A 20,460-nucleotide genomic window follows, 5' to 3' on the forward strand; every position below is an offset into this window, starting at 1 on the left:
TTCGCAAGCAGGCTGAGCTCTTTGAAATTTGCAAATTTGTCCATAAATTACTGTTCAGGACCGTTTTTCATGTTTTATAGTCCAAATCTCAAATTGCATATTGTTCTTTTGTAGCGAACTTTGATTTGGTCAACACTTTGATAGCTAGATATTTCCTTCTGTGGTGTACTAATCATGTTAAACAACAGATCCACCCACTGAATGAATGGATATACTTTGTTATATAGCACATCATCAAATATCAAGAAAATGACATTGGTTTAACACTGTAACTGTTGTCCGAGAGCAGGCCAACCACATGAGACGCCGTGATGTGAAATTCAGCCTACTGATAACGGTTGACCAATTAAATTGCGCGTAATTGCATGTTGCTGAAATACCGTGTTCTCCTGCTGCTAATACCACTCGTATGTGTTGGTCATTTGCCGAGTATTTTTTATTAAGATAACGTGTTAGATTCTCATTGTTATTTTTATTTTTCATGGTTTCTCATGCTGTAATAATCGTGATAATCAGTTTAGTATTGTAACCGATAGTCCGAGTTCCACAATAACGAGCATTGATAAGGGTGATATGAGATCGAATTCCGAAAGGTTTTCATTCAAAACACAGAGAAAAACAGAGGAAATATAATTAGACACTGCGCAATGGTATTACTGTGACCAGGAATTGAATAAATGAATGATTGAAATTGTATGGGAACTGAATGTCATAAACATATATCAAACAGCTTAAATATTCCTACATTAGACACACCATATTCAAGACAGTGGAAAAGACGTTAATACTATTTCTATAGATAATAGGAAATGATGAACCGTTTTAGTGGTTTTAAGATGATAAGTTTTTTTTCGAAATGATTTATAAGATAATCCAAATCAGATATCGTTAATTTTTTCAAGCTGTATCGATATTGATAGTTATAGGATTTAATAACCGGAAGTCAGTTTTTATATAGCGTATATTTTCCACATATTTCAAATCTTCCCTTTACGACGAATGATAGAGTTAAATGGGCCTTGCCGAAAAATGGCTTTTGATAGCATTTTTTTAACAGCCTTGACTATCTTTTCAAATATCTAGACTTGAATCGGGTCACCTAAGAAAATATCGAGCACATTATACACATTACGTCACATTACATGTGACAATTTTTATATTTTATTTTTAAAGTATTTGAAATTAATAAATATCTGTATTAATTCATCGGGTTTTTTTTAAGGAAATGCCATTTTAAGAATCTCAGGTTGTCAGAGACCTGCTGCGCCATCGACAGTCAAACATTCGTACACACTGTACCTCCGCATATAGGGTAACCATAGATTCTTACAGATTTTTTTAAATACAGTCGTTCCGTAAAATTACATATTCATCATAGTATTTCATCATTTGTTTGTGATTTTCTATTATCCGAAACCACTTTTTCGATCGATGGAATCTCGGAAATTACGTTTCCCTTTTTTGTATCACTTTTGATAAGATCTTGCATATGTTTGCCGTTTGTGTCTACCACCAACAATGTGCAGATTGCAGAACACAGCATAAGTCCTCCAAACAGAAAATACATCAGTCCAGGTGTATATTTGTTCTGAAAATGAAAGAGTAACACAATGTCTTCTAATCCAAGCATTAACGAGAGTAGAGTAAAGCTATCTGTAGATAAAATTTGGCCTATCAAATATTATTGACAGAGTTAAAGTACACACTTTAAAAACATCATATGCTTTGGTTCAAACTGTAGTTAAACGTCTTTAACAGTATTGAATATTCGCAAGACTGCATACACAACAATGTCGTTTTTTGCATCATACCAATTAGGTCAATCCAATCGCTTATTAAAATGAGTTTTTGTTAACGTCTGTAAACTACTCGAAGGTACATGTATGTCCAATTTGTCAATACACTCATTAATGTAGTTTCTTATCAAATATTCATTTACTTTCTTTCTATAATCAAGCAGAGTTGACAAAGCGTTTGGTTACGGATACTCAATATGTTTACCTGCAGGGATTTTTAACATACTTTATTGATACATCATTCTCGAATAAATCAGGCGAACACTTTTTATGACATTTATGTCATTGCCGACGGAAAGTTTAACAAAAAAGCATATTAAACAGGACAACTTTATGACTTACCAGGTAAACAATTTTTGGTGCAACCATCGCTCCCACACGTGATATAGAATTATGGAGTCCAAATCCGATGTTTCTACAATACAAATTCATGGCTGATGAAATTGATATGTGGGTGAATCATAGCTAAATATCTGCATTTCATTATCCGTTAATACATTTCATCAGGTAGTTCAGGATTTGTATGATATTTAAAGTGAAAATATTTGATTTCAAATGATTGCCAATAGCTACAATGTGTCAGATCATTGCAAATGATCTCAGACATATGTTTTATTTGCTAATGAAAACACGAGTAGGTTTAATTATCTTTATTGAACTACAGAACTATCTAGTCCATTGGCACCAGAACTATTTAAACATCTACCATACTTAAGCATAATTAAATATTTTTGCTTTTATTGATTGACAATAAAAATGTGATAAGGTAAATAATTTCGATTTTGGACTAAAACCTATTTAATAAGACCAGGTAATGGAAACTGTAAATAAACAACACCCCTGTTACCAAAAACCCCAAAGGAAATGAATGATTGAGATGATGCTCTTTACCTTACAACAGTTGGGTAGGTCTCTGTTGTCAGTAACATGAGGGAGGCCCAGCCCGTTGCCACACATAACTTCGCCGTCAACGCGAATCCATTAATCAGCTGATGTTTTATATTCAAGTCTACAAAATATTGAAAAAAAAATTCTTCAAAGAAGATCCCTCAGACTTAAAAATTTATTCATTTTTTTTTTTTTTTTTTATATATCCTTGTAGAAAGAGTGTGACGTTATCTGATTATCATATCGACTTTTCTGTACTTGTATGTTGCACTTTAACGTATTTTTTACGTATAATATCTACATCATTGTTTTAAGATATAACGCAATATATACTAGTGTCATATTGATTATCAGAGCAAAACATATAATAATATTGTTCGTAGGTCTGCTAAAACTTGAATTTTAACTGATAATATTTCTTACTTTTTCATAACCTTGTTCCTCATTTGACGTTAGATAATATATGTTTTACCTTATATCTGAAACTCAAATTCTGAGTTCATGGTGATAAACAAATTTGGAAATACTAGATGAGAAACGTAGGCATTTGTTAAGATAAAGTGAAACACTGTGGAATATATTCACAATATATACAGCGAGATTATTTAACAAATCAATAAATTATTTCATTTATGAAGCGTAGTTACCACTTATTTCTGCTGCTGCTACCACGATCCCAGACAGACCTCCCATCAGTAATAATACGAATGCTGACTTTTGTCGACCAACCCTGTGAGTATAAATTAATTTCAATACAATATATATATATATATTGCTTACCGGCTGTCGTGTTCATATGTAATCCTTAAATCTGATATTATGTATAGAAAAAACAATTTCTACCACAATACGCTATGCTAAGAATTCAAAGCCACTTTTGAATGACTCACTATACATCTAAATCAATATATATACAGTTCAGTAAAAATTACAAACTCGTAACACAAGAAAAGAATCTTAAGGAATTTAAATGAAACTCATTGCATTATGTGACCCTCTTTGTAGCTGTATGCAGTACTGTTCTATCTAAATGATTAGATGCTTTTAACTTAGTTTTATTTCAATTGAGATTCGACACTGCAATCTGAGTATAATACTTATTGTTTAACTTGTCTTTTTTACAGTCAATCCAAGCATACATAACATACTGTACGCAAAAATGATGTTTTACTGCAAAGCGCCCGTAAGTCACTCAAATCAGCATATGAGATCACGATTACGTTTAAAGCACAAGAAAAAACTGTCTAGTTGTTGTGTTGATTTTGTTTTGATAGAATTAAAATTTAAATATATTTTGACATAACATTGCCCCTAATAGAAATTTCGCGAATGAAAAATCCTAGTCACGTCCGTGTCTAAATTATACAACACATGTATTGTGGTAGATACGGGCCAAATGTCTCGTGTTTATCTGACACATTAATTAAATCACTCTCGTTGATTAATCTAAATGTTAAAACGAAAAGTCTGTTAAAAACTAAAAATTAATAAGCGCAAATGAAATTAATATCACATTCAAATGAGTTTGTCACAAAATAGTTTCCCTGCGTCATGCACCAAATAACCATTCGACATGCCTTGTTTACTTCCCTTATCCTATAATGTACATAAAGTTATCATGATTCGGACTTAGCTGTCCTTTCAGTGATTATTATACTAACAATACAAACACATTTTCTCGTGTGATTATGAAGTTTAACAAAGACAGATATGTTTTATTGTCCCAGATAACACCTATATCAATATCCCGATTTAAACTTTAATGTATTTCAACGTTAAGTCTATTACTAATGAAGCAGAACTCCGTGTTTTATTCTTCATTTTCCAAGGTAACTGATAATTTCGATTCCCCGACTCTCCCTACTTTTTTCTACATTTTGGCAAAATGGGGGCATAAACCTCCGTGTTGATTTTGCTCATGTCTTCATGCCGACAACCCTAAATACCATTTCCCTTAAGCAAATTCACTTAGACCCTTGACATATATCCTTGTATAGATTGATGTCAAACATTCTCCCGTCACATTTCTGGGACGCTGACGGTCGCCAGACTATCTTAATTAACTTGGACGTTAATCAAATTTTGTTATTATAGTTGGTTTGAAAAAACTTAATATTCGTAAAGTTGTCCATTTCTATCAAAAGCATATCTTGAGTCTGATTCTTCTTTTAGTAAATACTCAATGTTGAAATTTAGATTTGAAAAAGTAGACACCTACACCAAGTTTGTGCTTTTTTTTAGACTAACCTGATCAGTGCTCTGAACACTTATTTTATTTTCGGTTCTCATTCCACAAAACGACCGATACGGCTACTCAGGATGTAGGCAATGTTCTACTTCTAGTAAAAACAAGCTTTCCAACAACGCCATGTTTATCTGAATTCAAGCAGACGACTGCGCAGCCGACATTGCTGTGCATGACAATTATCAAAAAATAAAACTGGTTTCTAAAGCAAAAAATCTGAAATAAACAAATATCTGCATCGAATGTGGATTTGCTTAATTCAGAGACTACGATACAAACTTAGAAAACGAATGCTGACCAGTGTTCTCGGGGCCCATCAATTAAAAACATGAATTCATTGATCTCGTACATTTTTACCACAGTATTGACCTATAAATTATTCTTCTGTGTATATGTGTGTGTGTGTGTGTGTTTTTTTTTTTTTTTTAACAAAAGAGATACTAATATCTTGATATAGAACGACAACATAACAACATAGTAAATACTGGATGGCTTCTCTCAATACCCTCCATTAATCTGATGGACTTTTGGTCAATGTCTACCAATAACTGTGTTGAAATATGATTATAGTTTATGTAATATATTCAAATAATCTAATAATAATCATATGTAAAAATATTTGTGTTTTGTGTGATAGTGAGTGTATTTTTGTACGAGTTACCTCCCTTTATATATGATCTATTTAACTTTTGAAATGAGAATTACTTTGATGGCGTTTAATTTACTGCCGAAAATGTAACAATTACTGCGTGTGTTTTTAATATAGGAGAGAACGTTCATTATATGGCACTTCCAGTATCAGAAAACATTAATCTTAAGTCGTCGACAAGTATTCATATTATACATACATATATATATATTTGTTCGAGCACTGATCAGTCGAGTCTGCTGTGTACTTTATCTTACCTTGTCTGTCAGAACGAAACTCGACACATGATAGTATAGGATAGACTAATTTTTTTTAAGATAATTAGCATAGATGTTCTGACACATTGTGATATTCCGCACGATAAACATATCATGATAAACACATGCGACACTAATACATGTCCCGACACATAGGTATAATCTGGTCCCTTACTATTATACGGTAAGTGAGAAGTCGGTGTCGAAAAGTAAGTAAACATAATTTGATTGTCTGTCTGTCTGTCTGTCTGTCTACTGAAAAATGTGCTATATTAACATATATTCTCACTTAATGGAGAAGGAAAATTACTTGTTCGTAAAGAAATAATTCAATATTTGGGTAGGAATTTCCACAGCGCTAAGCAGGAACATATTGAGGTAAAGATTCCCGGACAAATGCTGTACTCCGAAGGAGATGGCGTAGTAACCATAGCCACAGGACAACCTACGGAAGAAAAAAATGACTGAATTTGTTAAAATGTGTACTGGAAATATAAAATTATATCCATATAGATATACTTGGTATCTTATTTTGTGATCATGCAGTTTTGAATCTTTAAGTTAACTGATGTTTAAGTGTAGAACATGTTTTATTTTTCAGTATAATGTGACCGGTGGGGTACCATGTAGGGTGCCTCCGTCAGTATAATGTGGCCGGTCGAGTACCCTATAGGGTACATTCGTCAGTACAATGTGACCGGTGGAGTACCCTGTTGATTGCCTCCGTCAGTATAATGTGACCGGTGGAGTACCCTGTTGGGTGCCTCCGTCAGTATAATGTGACCGGTGGAGTACCCTGTTGGGTACCTTCGTCAGTATAATGTGACCGGTGGAGTACCCTGTAGGGTGCCTTCGTCAGTATAATGTGACCGATCTAGTACCCTGTTGTGTACCTCCGTTAGTATAATGTGACCGGTGGAGTACCCTGTTGGGTACCTTCGTCAGTATAATTTGACCGGTGGAGTACCCTGTAGGGTGCCTTCGTCAGTATAATGTGACCGGTGGAGTACCCTATTGGGTACCTTCGTCAGAATAATGTGACCGGTGGAATAACCTGTAGGGTACCTTCGTCGGTATAATATGGCCAGTGGAGTACTCTGTTGGGTACCTCCGTCAGTATAATGTGACCGGTGGGGTACCCTGTTGGGTACCTCCGTCAGTATAATGTGACCGGTGGGGTACCCTGTTGGGTACCTCCGTCAATATAATGTGACCGATCGACTACCCTGTAGGGTACTTCCGTCCGTATAATGTGACAGGTCGAGTACCCTGTAGTGTGCCTAGTCAGTATAATGTGACCGGTCGAGTACCCTTTAGTGTGCCTTCGTCAGTATAATTTGACCGGTGGAGTACCCTGCTGGGTGCCTTCGTCAGTATAATGACCGGTGAAGTACCCTGTTGGGTACCTCCGTCAGTATAATGTGACCGGTCGACTACCCTGTAGGGTACTTCCGTCCGTATAATGTGACAGGTCGTGTACCTTGTAGTGTGCCTAGTCAGTATAATGTGACCGGTCGAGTACCTTGTAGTGTGCCTTCGTCAGTATAATTTGACCGGTGGAGTACCCTGTTGGGTACCTCCGTCAGTATAATGTGACCGGTGGAGTACCCTGTTGGGTGCCTCCGTCAGTATAATGTGACCGGTGAGGGTGTATAATGTGACCGGTGGAGTACCCGTCAGTATAATGTGACAGGTCGTATAATGTACCTGTAGTGTGCCATGTTGGGTAGTCAGTATAATGTGACCGGTGGAGTACGCTGTTACGTACCTCCGTCAGTATAATGTGACCGGTGGAGTACCCTGTTGGGTACCTCCGTCAGTATAATGTGACCGGTGGAGTACCCTGTAGGGTGCCTTAGTACCATGTTGGGTACCTCCGTCAGTATAATGTGACCGTCGAGTATCATGTAGGGTACCTTCGTCAGTATAATGTGACCGGTGGAGTACCCTGTAGGGTGCCTTAGTACCATGTTGGGTACCTCCGTCAGTATAATGTGACCGGTGGAGTACCCTGTTGGGTTCCTCCGTCAATATAATGTGACCGATCGACTACCCTGTAGGGTACTTCCCTCCGTATAATGTGGAGTACCTGTAGTGTGCCGTCAGTATAATGTGACCGGTGGAGTACCCTGTAGTGTGCCTTCGTCAGTATAGGGTGACCGGTGGAGTACTGCTGGGTGCCTTCCAGTACGGTGAAGTACCCTGTTGGGTCAGTATAATGTGACCGGTCGAGTACCCTGTGGGTGCCGTCTTTGTCAGTATAATGTGACCGGTGGAGTACGCTGTTACGTATCTCCGTCAGTATAATGTGACCGGTCGAGTACCCTGTAGGGTACTTCCGTCAGTATAATGTGACCATCGAGTATCATGTAGGGTACCTTCGTCAGTATAATGTGACCGGTGGAGTACCCTGTAGGGTGCCTTCGTCAGTATAATGTGACCGGTGGAGTACCCTGTTGGGTACCTTCGTCAGTATAATGTGACCGGTGGAGTACCCTGTTGGGTACCTCCGTCAGTATAATGTGACCGGTGGAGTACCCTGTTGGGTGCCTTTGTCAGTATAATGTGACCGGTGGAGTACGCTGTTACGTACCTCCGTCAGTATAATGTGACCGGTCGAGTACCCTGTAGGGTACTTCCGTCAGTATAATGTGACCGTCGAGTATCATGTAGGGTACCTTCGTCAGTATAATGTGACCGGTGGAGTACCCTGTAGGGTGCCTTAGTACCATGTTGGGTACCTCCGTCAGTATAATGTGACCGGTGGAGTACCCTGTTGGGTTCTCCACCGGTCAGTATAATGTGACCGGTGGAGTACCCTTCGTCAGTATAATGTGACCGGTGGAGTACCCTGTTGGGTGCCTTCCGTCAGTATAATGTGACCAGTACCCTGTTGCGTACCTCCGTCAGTATAATGTGACCGGTCGAGTACCCTGTAGGGTACTTCCGTCAGTATAATGTGACCGTCGAGTATCATGTAGGGTACCTCCGTCAGTATAACGTGACCGGTGAAGTACCCTGTTGGGTGCCTTCGTCAGTATAATGTGACCGGAGGAGTACCCTGTAGGGTGCCTGAGTACCATGAAGGGTACCACCGTCAGACAAATTTGACCGGTGGAGTACCCTGAGTACCCTGTTAGGTGCCTCCGTCAGTATAATGTGACCGAGTGGGTACCCTGTCGGGTACCTCCGTCAATATAATGTGACCGGTGGAGTACCCTGTTGGGTGCCTCCTTCAGTATAATGTGACCGGTCGACTACCCTGTAGGGTACTTCCGTCCGTATAATGTGACAGGTCGAGTACCCTGTAGTGTGCCTAGTCAGTATAATGTGACCGGTCGAGTACCCTTTAGTGTGCCTTCGTCAGTATAATTTGACCGGTGGAGTACCCTGCTGGGTGCCTTCGTCAGTATAATGACCGGTGAAGTACCCTGTTGGGTACCTCCGTCAGTATAATGTGACCGGTGGAGTACCCTGTAGGGACAGTCCGACAGTTTACTGTGCCGCAGTAGTCTGATGTTGGGTACCTTCGTCAGTATAATGTGACCGGTGGAGTACCCTGTTGGGTTCCTCCGTCAGTATAATGTGACCGGTGGAGTACCCTGTTGGGTACCTCCGTCAGTATAATGTGACCGGTGGGGTACCCTGTTGGGTACCTCCGTCAGTATAATGTGACCTCCGTGTTGGGTACCGGTCGAGTACCCTGTAGGGTACCCGTCAGTATAATGTGACCGGTGGAGTACCCTGTTGTACCCTGTTGGGTCCGTCAGTACTTCGTCAGTATAATGTGACCGGTGGAGCCTCCGTCAGTATAATGTGACCGGTCGAGTACCCTGTAGGGTACAGTATAATGTGACCGGTGGAGTACCCTGTTGGGTGCCTCCGAGTATCCGTAGGGTGCCTTACCCGTAATGTATAATGTGACAGGTCGAGTACCCTGTAGTGTGCCTCCGTCAGTATAATGTGACCGGTGGAGTACCCTGTTGTGTGCCTTCGTCAGTATAATGTGACCGGAGGAGTACCCTGCTGGGTGCCTTCGTCAGTATACTTCAATATGGTTGCTATATAATGTCGGAAAGTTTATTCAAACGTTCACGTCGCTTACATCGTGAAGCCGCCATTAATGACAAAAGCAGTTGACATGATGTTAAACAATATAAATCAAATCCAAACTATAACAGAAATGTCAGTTTGTGTTGACACAATAATATAAATTACCGATATGTGTTGACGCTATAATATAAACTACCGATATGTGTTGACGCTATGATATAAATTACCGATATGTGTTGACGCTATGATATAAATTACCGATATGTGTTGACGCTATGATAAAAATTACCGATATGTGTTGACGCTATGATATATAAATTATCGGTATGTGTTGACGCTATGATAAAAATTACCGGTATGTGTTGACGCTATAATATAAACTACCGATATGTGTTGACGCTATGATATAAATTATCGGTATGTGTTGACGCTATGATATAAATTACCGATATGTGTTGACGCTATGATAAAAATTATCGGTATGTGTTGACGCTATGATAAAAATTACCGGTATGTGTTGACGCTATAATATAAATTACCGATATGTGTTGACGCTATGATATAAATTACCGGTATGTGTTGACGCTATGATATAAATTATCGGTATGTGTTGACGCTATGATATAAATTACCGGTATGTGTTGACGCTATGATAAAAATTACCGATATGTGTTGACGCTATGATATAAATTACCGATATGTGTTGACGCTATGATATAAATTACCGATATGTGTTGACGCTATGATATAAATTACCGATATGTGTTGACGCTATGATATAAATTACCGATATGTGTTGACGCTATGATATAAATTACCGATATGTGTTGACGCTATGATAAAAATTACCGATATGTGTTGACGCTATGATATAAATTACCGGTATGTGTTGACGCTATGATATAAATTACCGGTATGTGTTGACGCTATGATATAAATTACCGGTATGTGTTGACGCTATGATAAAAATTACCGATATGTGTTGACGCTATGATATAAATTACCGGTATGTGTTGACGCTATGATATAAATTACCGGTATGTGTTGACGCTATGATATAAATTACCGGTATGTGTTGACGCTATGATATAAATTACCGGTATGTGTTGACGCTATGATATAAATTACCGGTATGTGTTGACGCTATGATATAAATTACCGATATGTGTTGACGCTATGATATAAATTACCGATATGTGTTGACGCTATGATATAAATTACCGATATGTGTTGACGCTATGATATAAATTACCGGTATGTGTTGACGCTATGATATAAATTACCGATATGTGTTGACAATATGATAAAAATTACCGATATGTGTTGACGCTATGATATAAATTACCGATATGTGTTGACGCTATGATATAAATTACCGGTATGTGTTGACGCTATAATATAAACTACCGGTATGTGTTGACAATATGATATAAATTACCGGTATGTGTTGACGCTATGATATAAATTACCGATATGTGTTGACGCTATGATATAAATTACCGATATGTGTTGACGCTATGATATAAATTACCGATATGTGTTGACGCTATGATATAAATTACCGATATGTGTTGACGCTATGATAAAAATTACCGATATGTGTTGACGCTATGATATAAATTACCGATATGTGTTGACGCTATAATATAAATTACCGATATGTGTTGACGCTATGATATAAATTACCGGTATGTATTGACGCTATAATATAAATTACCGATATGTGTTGACGCTATGATATAAATTACCGATATGTGTTGACGCTATGATATAAATTACCGATATGTGTTGACAATATGATATAAATTACCGATATGTGTTGACAATATGATATAAATTACCGATATGTGTTGACTATTATACAAATTATCAGCATATGTTGATACTATATTTTAAATTGTCTCTGAATGATGCGGTGGTGGTATAGTAATTTTCTATAGTAATTATAACATTGTAATAAATTTTCTATAGTAATTTTAACATTGTAATATATTGTTTATACTACTAATAATAATAATATTGACAAATGTTTGTTTTATATATAATTGTAGGAAAGTCAAACTGGAAATTGTTTTTTCAAGAAAATATTTAATTTTAAGCCAGATAATATGTATTTCACATTAATTTTCAAACTCGATCATACGAACCATCCTACTCCAAGGAGACATGTACGTTTAAACAAGGTACGGTCCATCAGCAAGTCTTTTATTGTGTGTTTCTTTTCTTTTGTCTTTATATCCTCCTCTGCCAAAAAGCGTAATCTCTTCAGATCGGGAACAGGGCGCCCGTTTGTACGTGCCATTCGGCGAATTATTTCCTCGGCCTCATCTATCTTGTTGTGGGAAACGAGGTATCGGAAGCTCTCTGGAGTTATCCTTTAAAAATTCAAAGGTAAGTGTTATAGTTTGTAGTGAAAGGAGTGTTAAAGTGTAAGCAAGAGGCCGAAGGACCATAACGGTCACCTGAGTTACAATTGTTCGTGTAACATGTTATAGAAATAGTTTCATTAAAAATGTAAGATACCTAACACTACATGTACATTGTACATGTAATTCAAATGTAAACCGTGCATAACCTTAACTGTCATCCCAAGGCTTATAGCCACGTTTGAATTACATAGTATTTTACTCCTCCCCAGGGGTAAATGTGAGATCCTTAGATAATAAAATCTACAATTTGTGTAAAGCATCTTAAGACAATTTCATCCAAAAAGTAGATTTGGTTCTAACTTAAATGTATATTAAGACGATTTTTGAAATTTCAGTCAATTTGACCTTTTTTGGGCGAGTTTCGCTAGTGATTATCTATGATTTAAAATATAGAACATTTTCATCTCTGACACCAATCCTATCAACCTGTTGGAATGTTTCCGATGGATAGTCATTCCTCCAGAGAGCAACACATTAGATTCATGCTTTAGGAGAAACACAATCAAAAGATCATTGACAGAGAGATAAATACCACCAGCATAGTAGATATGGTAGGATAAGTATAGCTGTGGCGAAGTGGAGGTACTTCCAGTCATGCAGCCACATTGACAAAAATCCAAACACGCATGCCCAGACAGGCCAGGACGGGAGGGCTGTTACGGCTGCGCGGTACTTGGCTGGCGTAAACTCAATCAGAAAATTGTAAAACACTGTCAGATAACAACCTATCCCAAAACCAAGACAAAACCTCAGAGCTGCAAACATTTCCCAGGACACCGAAAAACCAGCACAAACGTTGAAAATGGCCATTATAGCTAACGATAAGAAGTAGGTAGGTTTTCGGCCAATGATGTCTGCCAAGTGACCAGCGGTCACTCCACTGATCAGTAGTCCAGCCATCTGTATCATGGTGATAGTTGATGCTATCCCTTCTTTGTCACACACCAATGTCCACTGCAAAAAACATATAGTTGAAAGTTGTTGAAACGTTACCTCACATACGTCTATTTTGAAATGTTCTGATGTAAAAGCAGTTTTCATTGTTCAATATATTCACATTTTTGTAACAAGTTTAAAAAGAAAGGGAAGCGAATTGGTATGTAGTGTTTACGAAAAATGTGCTAAAGAACTGTGTTTGTCGCACAGTCAATGTAAACGTTCTTCATTTTTCACAATGTAATTTTAGCGCAATATTATATATTGATAAATTTGAGTATTGATCGATAAATTTACGCATTTACAATTATATAGAAAACGCAATACTTTCAGCACGAAAAATGCTTAAATCAGATTACAGATAGAATATGTACATTGGCAGAGATATTCATTTGTTTTCACAATTGTACCAAAAACAACGAAATAGATATTCCTTGATAATGATAATGTGAAAAGTATTCTAGTTTCTTGTTTTAGGCGATTACACAAAATCTATGTTTATCTGAAAGTTAAAAGTTGAAAAACAGAGTATGTTATATTTATACTATCCGTAATTGTTGAAATATAGTAAATAATTCGTATCTCCATTGATGAACAATACGCTAACATTTTATGATAATTAATCACATGATCGCTAATTTAATGGATTAAATAGAGTTGAATTGCACGAGTTCCAGGGTAAGTTGCCTGCTGTACGTGTCGTGGTTAACATTACAAGAATAGCTTTAAATGTTAGTGTTGCATTCTGGTGAAAATTGAGGAAAAGACGTGAACGTGATAGTCCAAAAAAACCATCAACTTGTTTACAAGTAACACATTCCAGTCTACAGAGGAAACAGAAAATGAAAATACAATATATATGTGAGGGATCCAGACCACATGGCCCAGTTACACAAAGCTTGGTTATACATGTAGTTAAACAAAGGTCGGCAAAAAATATCAAATTGTTTTTTTTTTTTTTTTTAAAGGGGGGGGGGCTTTAACCACAGAATCAATACTCGAAATTACCAATCTGACCTGTCTCATCAAATCTACGGTCTAGAAAAGAGAAAATTCCTTATTTTAATCAAATCACTAACCATTGATTACCCTAACCAAGTTCTGGGAACCTGGTGCCTGGTTCTCAACATTACTCAGAAATACGTTTGATTGATCTACAGATGTCAGTAAGGAACACAAACAGTCAGGCTCGTTATTGAAGACAGATTTCTCCGATATTTGCTTGTTTGGGAGTGCAAATATAACTAACATCGAACGATAGTTCCAGAGTATTTAACCTTCAGTTTTACTGCCTTCAAAACAAAACATTTTGATATCACCAGAAAATAAAACCTTCGCCGATTTAACAATGATCATTTTGCCAACATAAAAAAAAGTCGTTTTAAAGATGATTTTTTTTCTTTATAGTTTTCATTATTCTTAAGAGTGAAGTAGACAAGTTGAAAAAACATCATCAGATATTACTTTATAACGATTATCAACAGTCTGAACAAGAGATTTCATCTATCGTAATATTTTTACACAACAAAATTTATTACAGGGAAATAACTCGTACTGTTTTACCCCGTTTAGATATGAAGAAAGCGTTATATTTGTATTCACCTTAAAGATATCGTGTATCAGAAGAAGAATGGCTGCAATCTATACACGGTAATTTTGTTTGAAGATATTCTAACTTTTTAATTTAGCTTGTCATCAATAGGTAAGTGTTATGAGATTTGAGAATAAACGTTTGAGCTTTGCCAGATTTACTGTTACTATTATTTTTACTTTTAATTACATGTACACACACATATAGACAAAACGGATTTATTTACCACAAAGACGTTTATTTTCTAAATATTTTCTGATAAATTACCACTTTTGCGACACCTTATGTAGCACATGTGCTTCGCTATAACTTTCTATTGGCAAGGTGAATTTTTCTGTCTTTTTATAACGTTTTTCCCCTGAGGAAATGGTTTGAAATAAAAAAAATATTAACCCACGGCCAAACCATGGCAACGTTCCAATATAACAGATATCCGTGCCTGCAATCTTTTATGAACGGTAACTAGTATATAAATATCTTAGAATGAAAAATAAATAAAAAGCTTTATTTTTAATTAGCTTTGACATTTTGCCTTAATTGAAATCGATTTGGTGTCAAATCAATGAAGAATTATTAATGTTTACCTAAATGATGTATTCACGTGGTATCCCCCTAATGTTACTTTCACGAATATATATATGTGTGTATATATATGTGTGTGTGTATATATATATATATATAAATATGATATTTAGAAAATAACAAATGTACAGGAACTTCAAACGGTTTACATACAACCAAATGCTATTTATAACGAATATACAGATACAGGCCTTGACAGGCTCATCAGATATTAAACAGTGCACTCTATGCATTACGTTATTTGTTTGTACTAGCCTCGTTCACGACGGTATTCATGTCGTCCTTAAAACGATATTCCATACACCTGTCGGCAGTAGCATTTTCCGGAGGCTGACATTGTTGATAAGAACTGTTCGAGAAATTTTCATCGTACATTGAAGTGTTCGTCACAACTGACTGATTTGACAAAGTTCCTAAAGATTCATCATAAATACAATCCCAGTCAGGAATGGCTCCAGCAAATGTCATCATCAGCGTACTCCATGTTGCACTGAATTTGCTCGTCATAACAATGGTGAAAATGATAACCTGGAATTTTGAAAACCCTCCGCATTCGTCAATGAGGCCCTCTAGGTATGCACTTGTCGCCGACATTGTTTTCTGCAAAAAAGAAATGTTTCCGTAATATCAATGTTCAGTTTGAATCATTCTTCAAGGAAAGCGTTTTCCTATTTTCATTCAAGATGTTTACTTTGTACAAGGTATTTATCTTCTGTTTTTCATTTAAAATTTGCCTTTACATGTTCATATTCGTAGTTGGGCACGTTTGTTTTCAGTAAAAGCTTACTTGTGGAGTTCCAAAATGTAAACTTTAGACTTTTTTATCAATAAAGAGGAATGCTATGAAGAAAAAAGTTACAGAGACATTAAAATTTAAAAAATCACATGTTATGATATTTGTCTTACGAAAGATATGCTTTAACATGCATGCACAACGTAGCTGTTCTGTTTTATCTGATTGTTATAGTGCTATCTATACCAGAAAGATGATAAGAATTACTATACACCTGTATCAGTGTGATATCATGTTAAAAACGTCTGAATGATTCCCATTAAATACGACCATTAGGTAACATCGAAATGACGTGATCATTATAATTTTTGTTTCATTGTTTACGTAAAGAGAGTATACGCTTTATACTTACATAAATGTCAAATGTCTGTTTCTTCACGACTTTCCTGTTGGAATTTTATCCCTGGTCAAGCTGTTCGGACGGCACGCAAACCTACGTGCCTAGCTTCTGCATGTTCCGGTCAATGTGGATGTAAACAGGCAATATTGAGTAGAGATGACGGAATCTGGAACCTTTTATCTTAATTTATGTAAGTTCATGACCGTCCAAGTGAGTAACAAAAATATTTGTTTTTGTAATAGTACAGTTACTGACTTATATAAACATTCGTGCAAGGTCACATTCGTTCAAGGTTAGGTATGAATGAACTTAGTTGATGTCATCACGGACAATTTGTCGGTGTAATGCTTTTTATATTATCTGCAACATTCTGATTACGTAAAAAATAAAATAAAACGTAAAATGTGAAGTGAGAAAGGAAAACGACTAGGTTTCGTTCGACCCGCTTTGTTAGAGCAACTATCAATAATTATCAATTTCAGTTTCCAACACGATAAAATGGAATTGTTTTGAAGATTTCATTTTTCATTAACATGGAGACGGAAATAACACATGAAGACATATGATAAGTTTTTTTGCGGAGATGTGATAGAGTTTAAATTTAGTACAAACTGTTTAGGATTAGGTCTTATCTACTGGTATATAAGATGTTCTTACTGGCATATGTAACAACCCGTCATTCCAGAAATTCTAATCCCACCGTCTATGTTACAGACGGAACAACGCTTCTGTTAAACTGTAAGACCATCAAACATGTCAAAAGAGTTAATACAATCAAACTAGGACAAAATAAAACCAAATGAAAGATTTACACGATGAGTCTTTGACAGGAAGACTAAAACCGGGTGTTACGTAAGAGTAAGCGTGTCCCGCTTTATCGACGACAACCGCCATTTAAATTTTATTTAATCTAAGTAAATAATGGCAGATTCTTAAATGACGTGAGATAACTAAAAACGGAACCAGTATACCATCCATTGTCACTTATTTTTAACACCTATCTCTTCATTTTGGCTATCATTAAAGACACAACCATTTCTATCAATACATTGAAAGGGGAATTCGGTGACATTCCCAAATTATTGTGGAGACATGCACATGACCTTGCGAGATCTTCCGGGTTCACCAGGCAATACAGAGAGCATATATCCTTCTCACAGGAGGAATGTTCGTAAGTAGTGATTGATAATAAACGTCGAGAAATTCCACAACGAACGAGATAAATAGAATGCATAGTCCTCGCGCTTAACACAGTACTGATTGTACGAAGATTGGTCGGATTGTGTTTTTAGCGCAGAAATGGATTTTTTCTCTCAATAAATCAAGTAAATACATTGTTTATTGTAATTTATATTTGTGCAATAAACACTATTTCCATATAAATTACTTTATTTCACCTGACATGCCCTAAAGATGTCACCCAAATCGTACTGATATTAACAGGATTTAGATCAGGATACAACTCTTAATGTAATTACTAACAACGCTTAATGTAATAACTAACAACGCTTAATGTAATAACTAACAACGCTTAATGTAATAACTAACAACGCTTAATGTAATAACTAACAACGCTTAATGCAATAATAATTATAGTTAATAAATAATTATGTAATAAAAACAAACTTATCACATTAAGCATATTAGTTACAGCGCTTTATGTAATTAAAAAGAAGTTTATTATACTAAGCGCAACAGTAGCAACGCTTAATGTAATAATTATTACATTAAGCGCTGTTATTTCATTAAGAGTTGCACCAATGCTTATTATACGATTGGGTAATAGATGACGATTTTGTGGAATGTGCGAATTGTTTACATCAAAATAAATAAGTAGGACATTAAATCAGTAAAGCAATGACGTCATTGGGTATCTTTTCTCTAAAATAGATTTTTTCTAAACAGAAATATACCAGGCCGAGAGATATAAGCAATTGAAAAAGATATTTAATGTATGAATGTCCAATGAATCCGTAATGTGAACTTGTAACACAGTTTGTTATTGTTTACAAACTAGTATCATTCTCTGTCACTATCACATGACCCTAACAAGTAACTAAACATGAATATAGATATATTCTTCCTTTTCTTCTTCCTTTATTCATCGTGACTGTCTCCTTCAGGTTTATCAGTGTTAATCTTCCGACCAAGTGCGGAAGGCAGTTGTTTCGATACCCAAGACATGAAATATCAGCATACTTAAGTCATACAAGAGATCTGAGCGCCGCCATTATTTAATCTTTATTTGCTCTTTGAAGGTTGGATCTTTTCCCTTCTTTTCTGTTGTCTTTTGTCATCTGGTGATAGTGGGCTAAAATATAACTTTATGTGCCCTACTTGACGATCATCACTTGATGAATGCAAGAGAACTGGCTGAACCGATGTCTGTAAAATGTGACCAGAAGGGTGACGATAAGAACTAGTTAACCTGTTGTCGATGTAATGTGACCAGAAGAATGACGATAAGAACTGGTTAACCTGTTGTCGATGTAATATGACCAGAAGAATGACGATAAGAACTGGTTAACCTGTTGTCAGTATAATGTGACCAGAAGGATGACGAGAAGGATTGATTAACCTGTTGTCGGTGTAATGTGACCAGAAGGATGACGATAAGAACTGGTTAACCTGTTGTCGATGTAATGTGACCAGAAGAATGACGATAAGAACTGGTTAACCTGTTGTCTGTAAAATGTGACCAGAAGGGTGACGATAAGAACTAGTTAACCTGTTGTCGATGTAATATGACCAGAAGAATGACGGTAAGAACTGGTTAACCTGTAGTCGGTATAATGTGACCAGAAGGATGCCGATAAGAACTGGTTAACCTGTTGTCTGCATAATGTGACCAGAAGGATGACGATAAGAACTGGTTTACCTGTTGTCTGCATAATATGACCAGAAGGGTGACGATAAGAACTGGTTAACCTATTGTCTATATAATGCGACCAGAAGGATGACGATAAGACCTGGTTAACCTGTTGTCGGTATAATGTGACCAGAAGGATGACGATAAGAACTGGTTAACCTGTTGTTGGTATAAAGTGACCAGAAGGATGACGATAAGAACGCGTTAACCTGTTGGTGGTATAATGTGACCAGAAAGATGCCGATAAGAACTGGTTAACCTGTTGTCTGTATAATGTGACCAGAAGGATGACGATAAGAACTGGTTAACCTGTTGGTGGTATAATGTGACCAGAAAGATGCCGATAAGAACTGGTTAACCTGTTGTTGGTATAATGTTACCAGAAGGATGACGATAAGAACTGGTTAACCTGTTGTCTGTATACTGTGACCAGAAGGGTGACGATGAGAACTGGTTAACCTGTAGTCGGTATAATGTGACCAGAAGGATGACGATAAGAACTGGTTAACCTGTAGTCGGTATAATGTGACCAGAAGGATGACGATGAGAACTGGTTAACCTGTAGTCGGTATAATGTGACCAGAAGGATGACGATGAGAACTGGTTAACCTGTAGTCGGTATAATGTGACCAGAAGGATGACGATAAGAACTGGTTAACCTGTAGTCGGTATAATGTGACCAGAAGGATGACGATAAGAACTGGTTGACCTGTAGTCGGTATAATGTGACCAGAAGGATGACGATAAGAACTGGTTAACCTGATGTCGGTATAATGTGACCAGAAGGATGACGATAAGAACTGGTTAACCTGTTGTCAGTATAATGTGACCAGAAGGATGACGATAAGAACTGGTTAACCTGTTGTTGGTATAAAGTGACCAGAAGGATGCCGATAAGAACTGGTTAACCTGTTGTCTGTATAATGTGACCAGAAGGATGCCGATAAGAACTGGTTAACCTGTTGTCTGTATAATGTGACCAGAAGGATGACGATAAGAACTGGTTAACCTGTAGTCGGTATAATGTGACCA

The 20,460-nt window shown here is 36.7% G+C and overlaps 1 protein-coding gene across 1 annotated transcript; it reads right to left on the reverse strand.

The window, feature by feature from the left end:
* Positions 1-1,372: 1,372 nt before the first annotated feature.
* On the reverse strand, positions 1,373-16,020 carry LOC132544304 (solute carrier family 22 member 21-like). Its single transcript, XM_060207880.1, has 8 exons — positions 15,682-16,020; positions 12,850-13,271; positions 12,036-12,263; positions 6,146-6,280; positions 3,332-3,414; positions 2,688-2,805; positions 2,139-2,211; positions 1,373-1,588 (listed from the first exon to the last, which is right to left on the reverse strand). The coding sequence occupies exons 1-8, from the start codon at positions 16,018-16,020 to the stop codon at positions 1,373-1,375; spliced, it is 1,614 nt and encodes a 537-aa protein (XP_060063863.1).
* Positions 16,021-20,460: the final 4,440 nt, after the last annotated feature.

Source organism: Ylistrum balloti, unplaced genomic scaffold (assembly GCF_031769215.1).
Source record: "Ylistrum balloti isolate Yb309-2 unplaced genomic scaffold, AGI_CSIRO_Ybal_v1 Utg369790, whole genome shotgun sequence".
Lineage (NCBI taxonomy): Eukaryota > Metazoa > Mollusca > Bivalvia > Pectinida > Pectinidae > Ylistrum > Ylistrum balloti.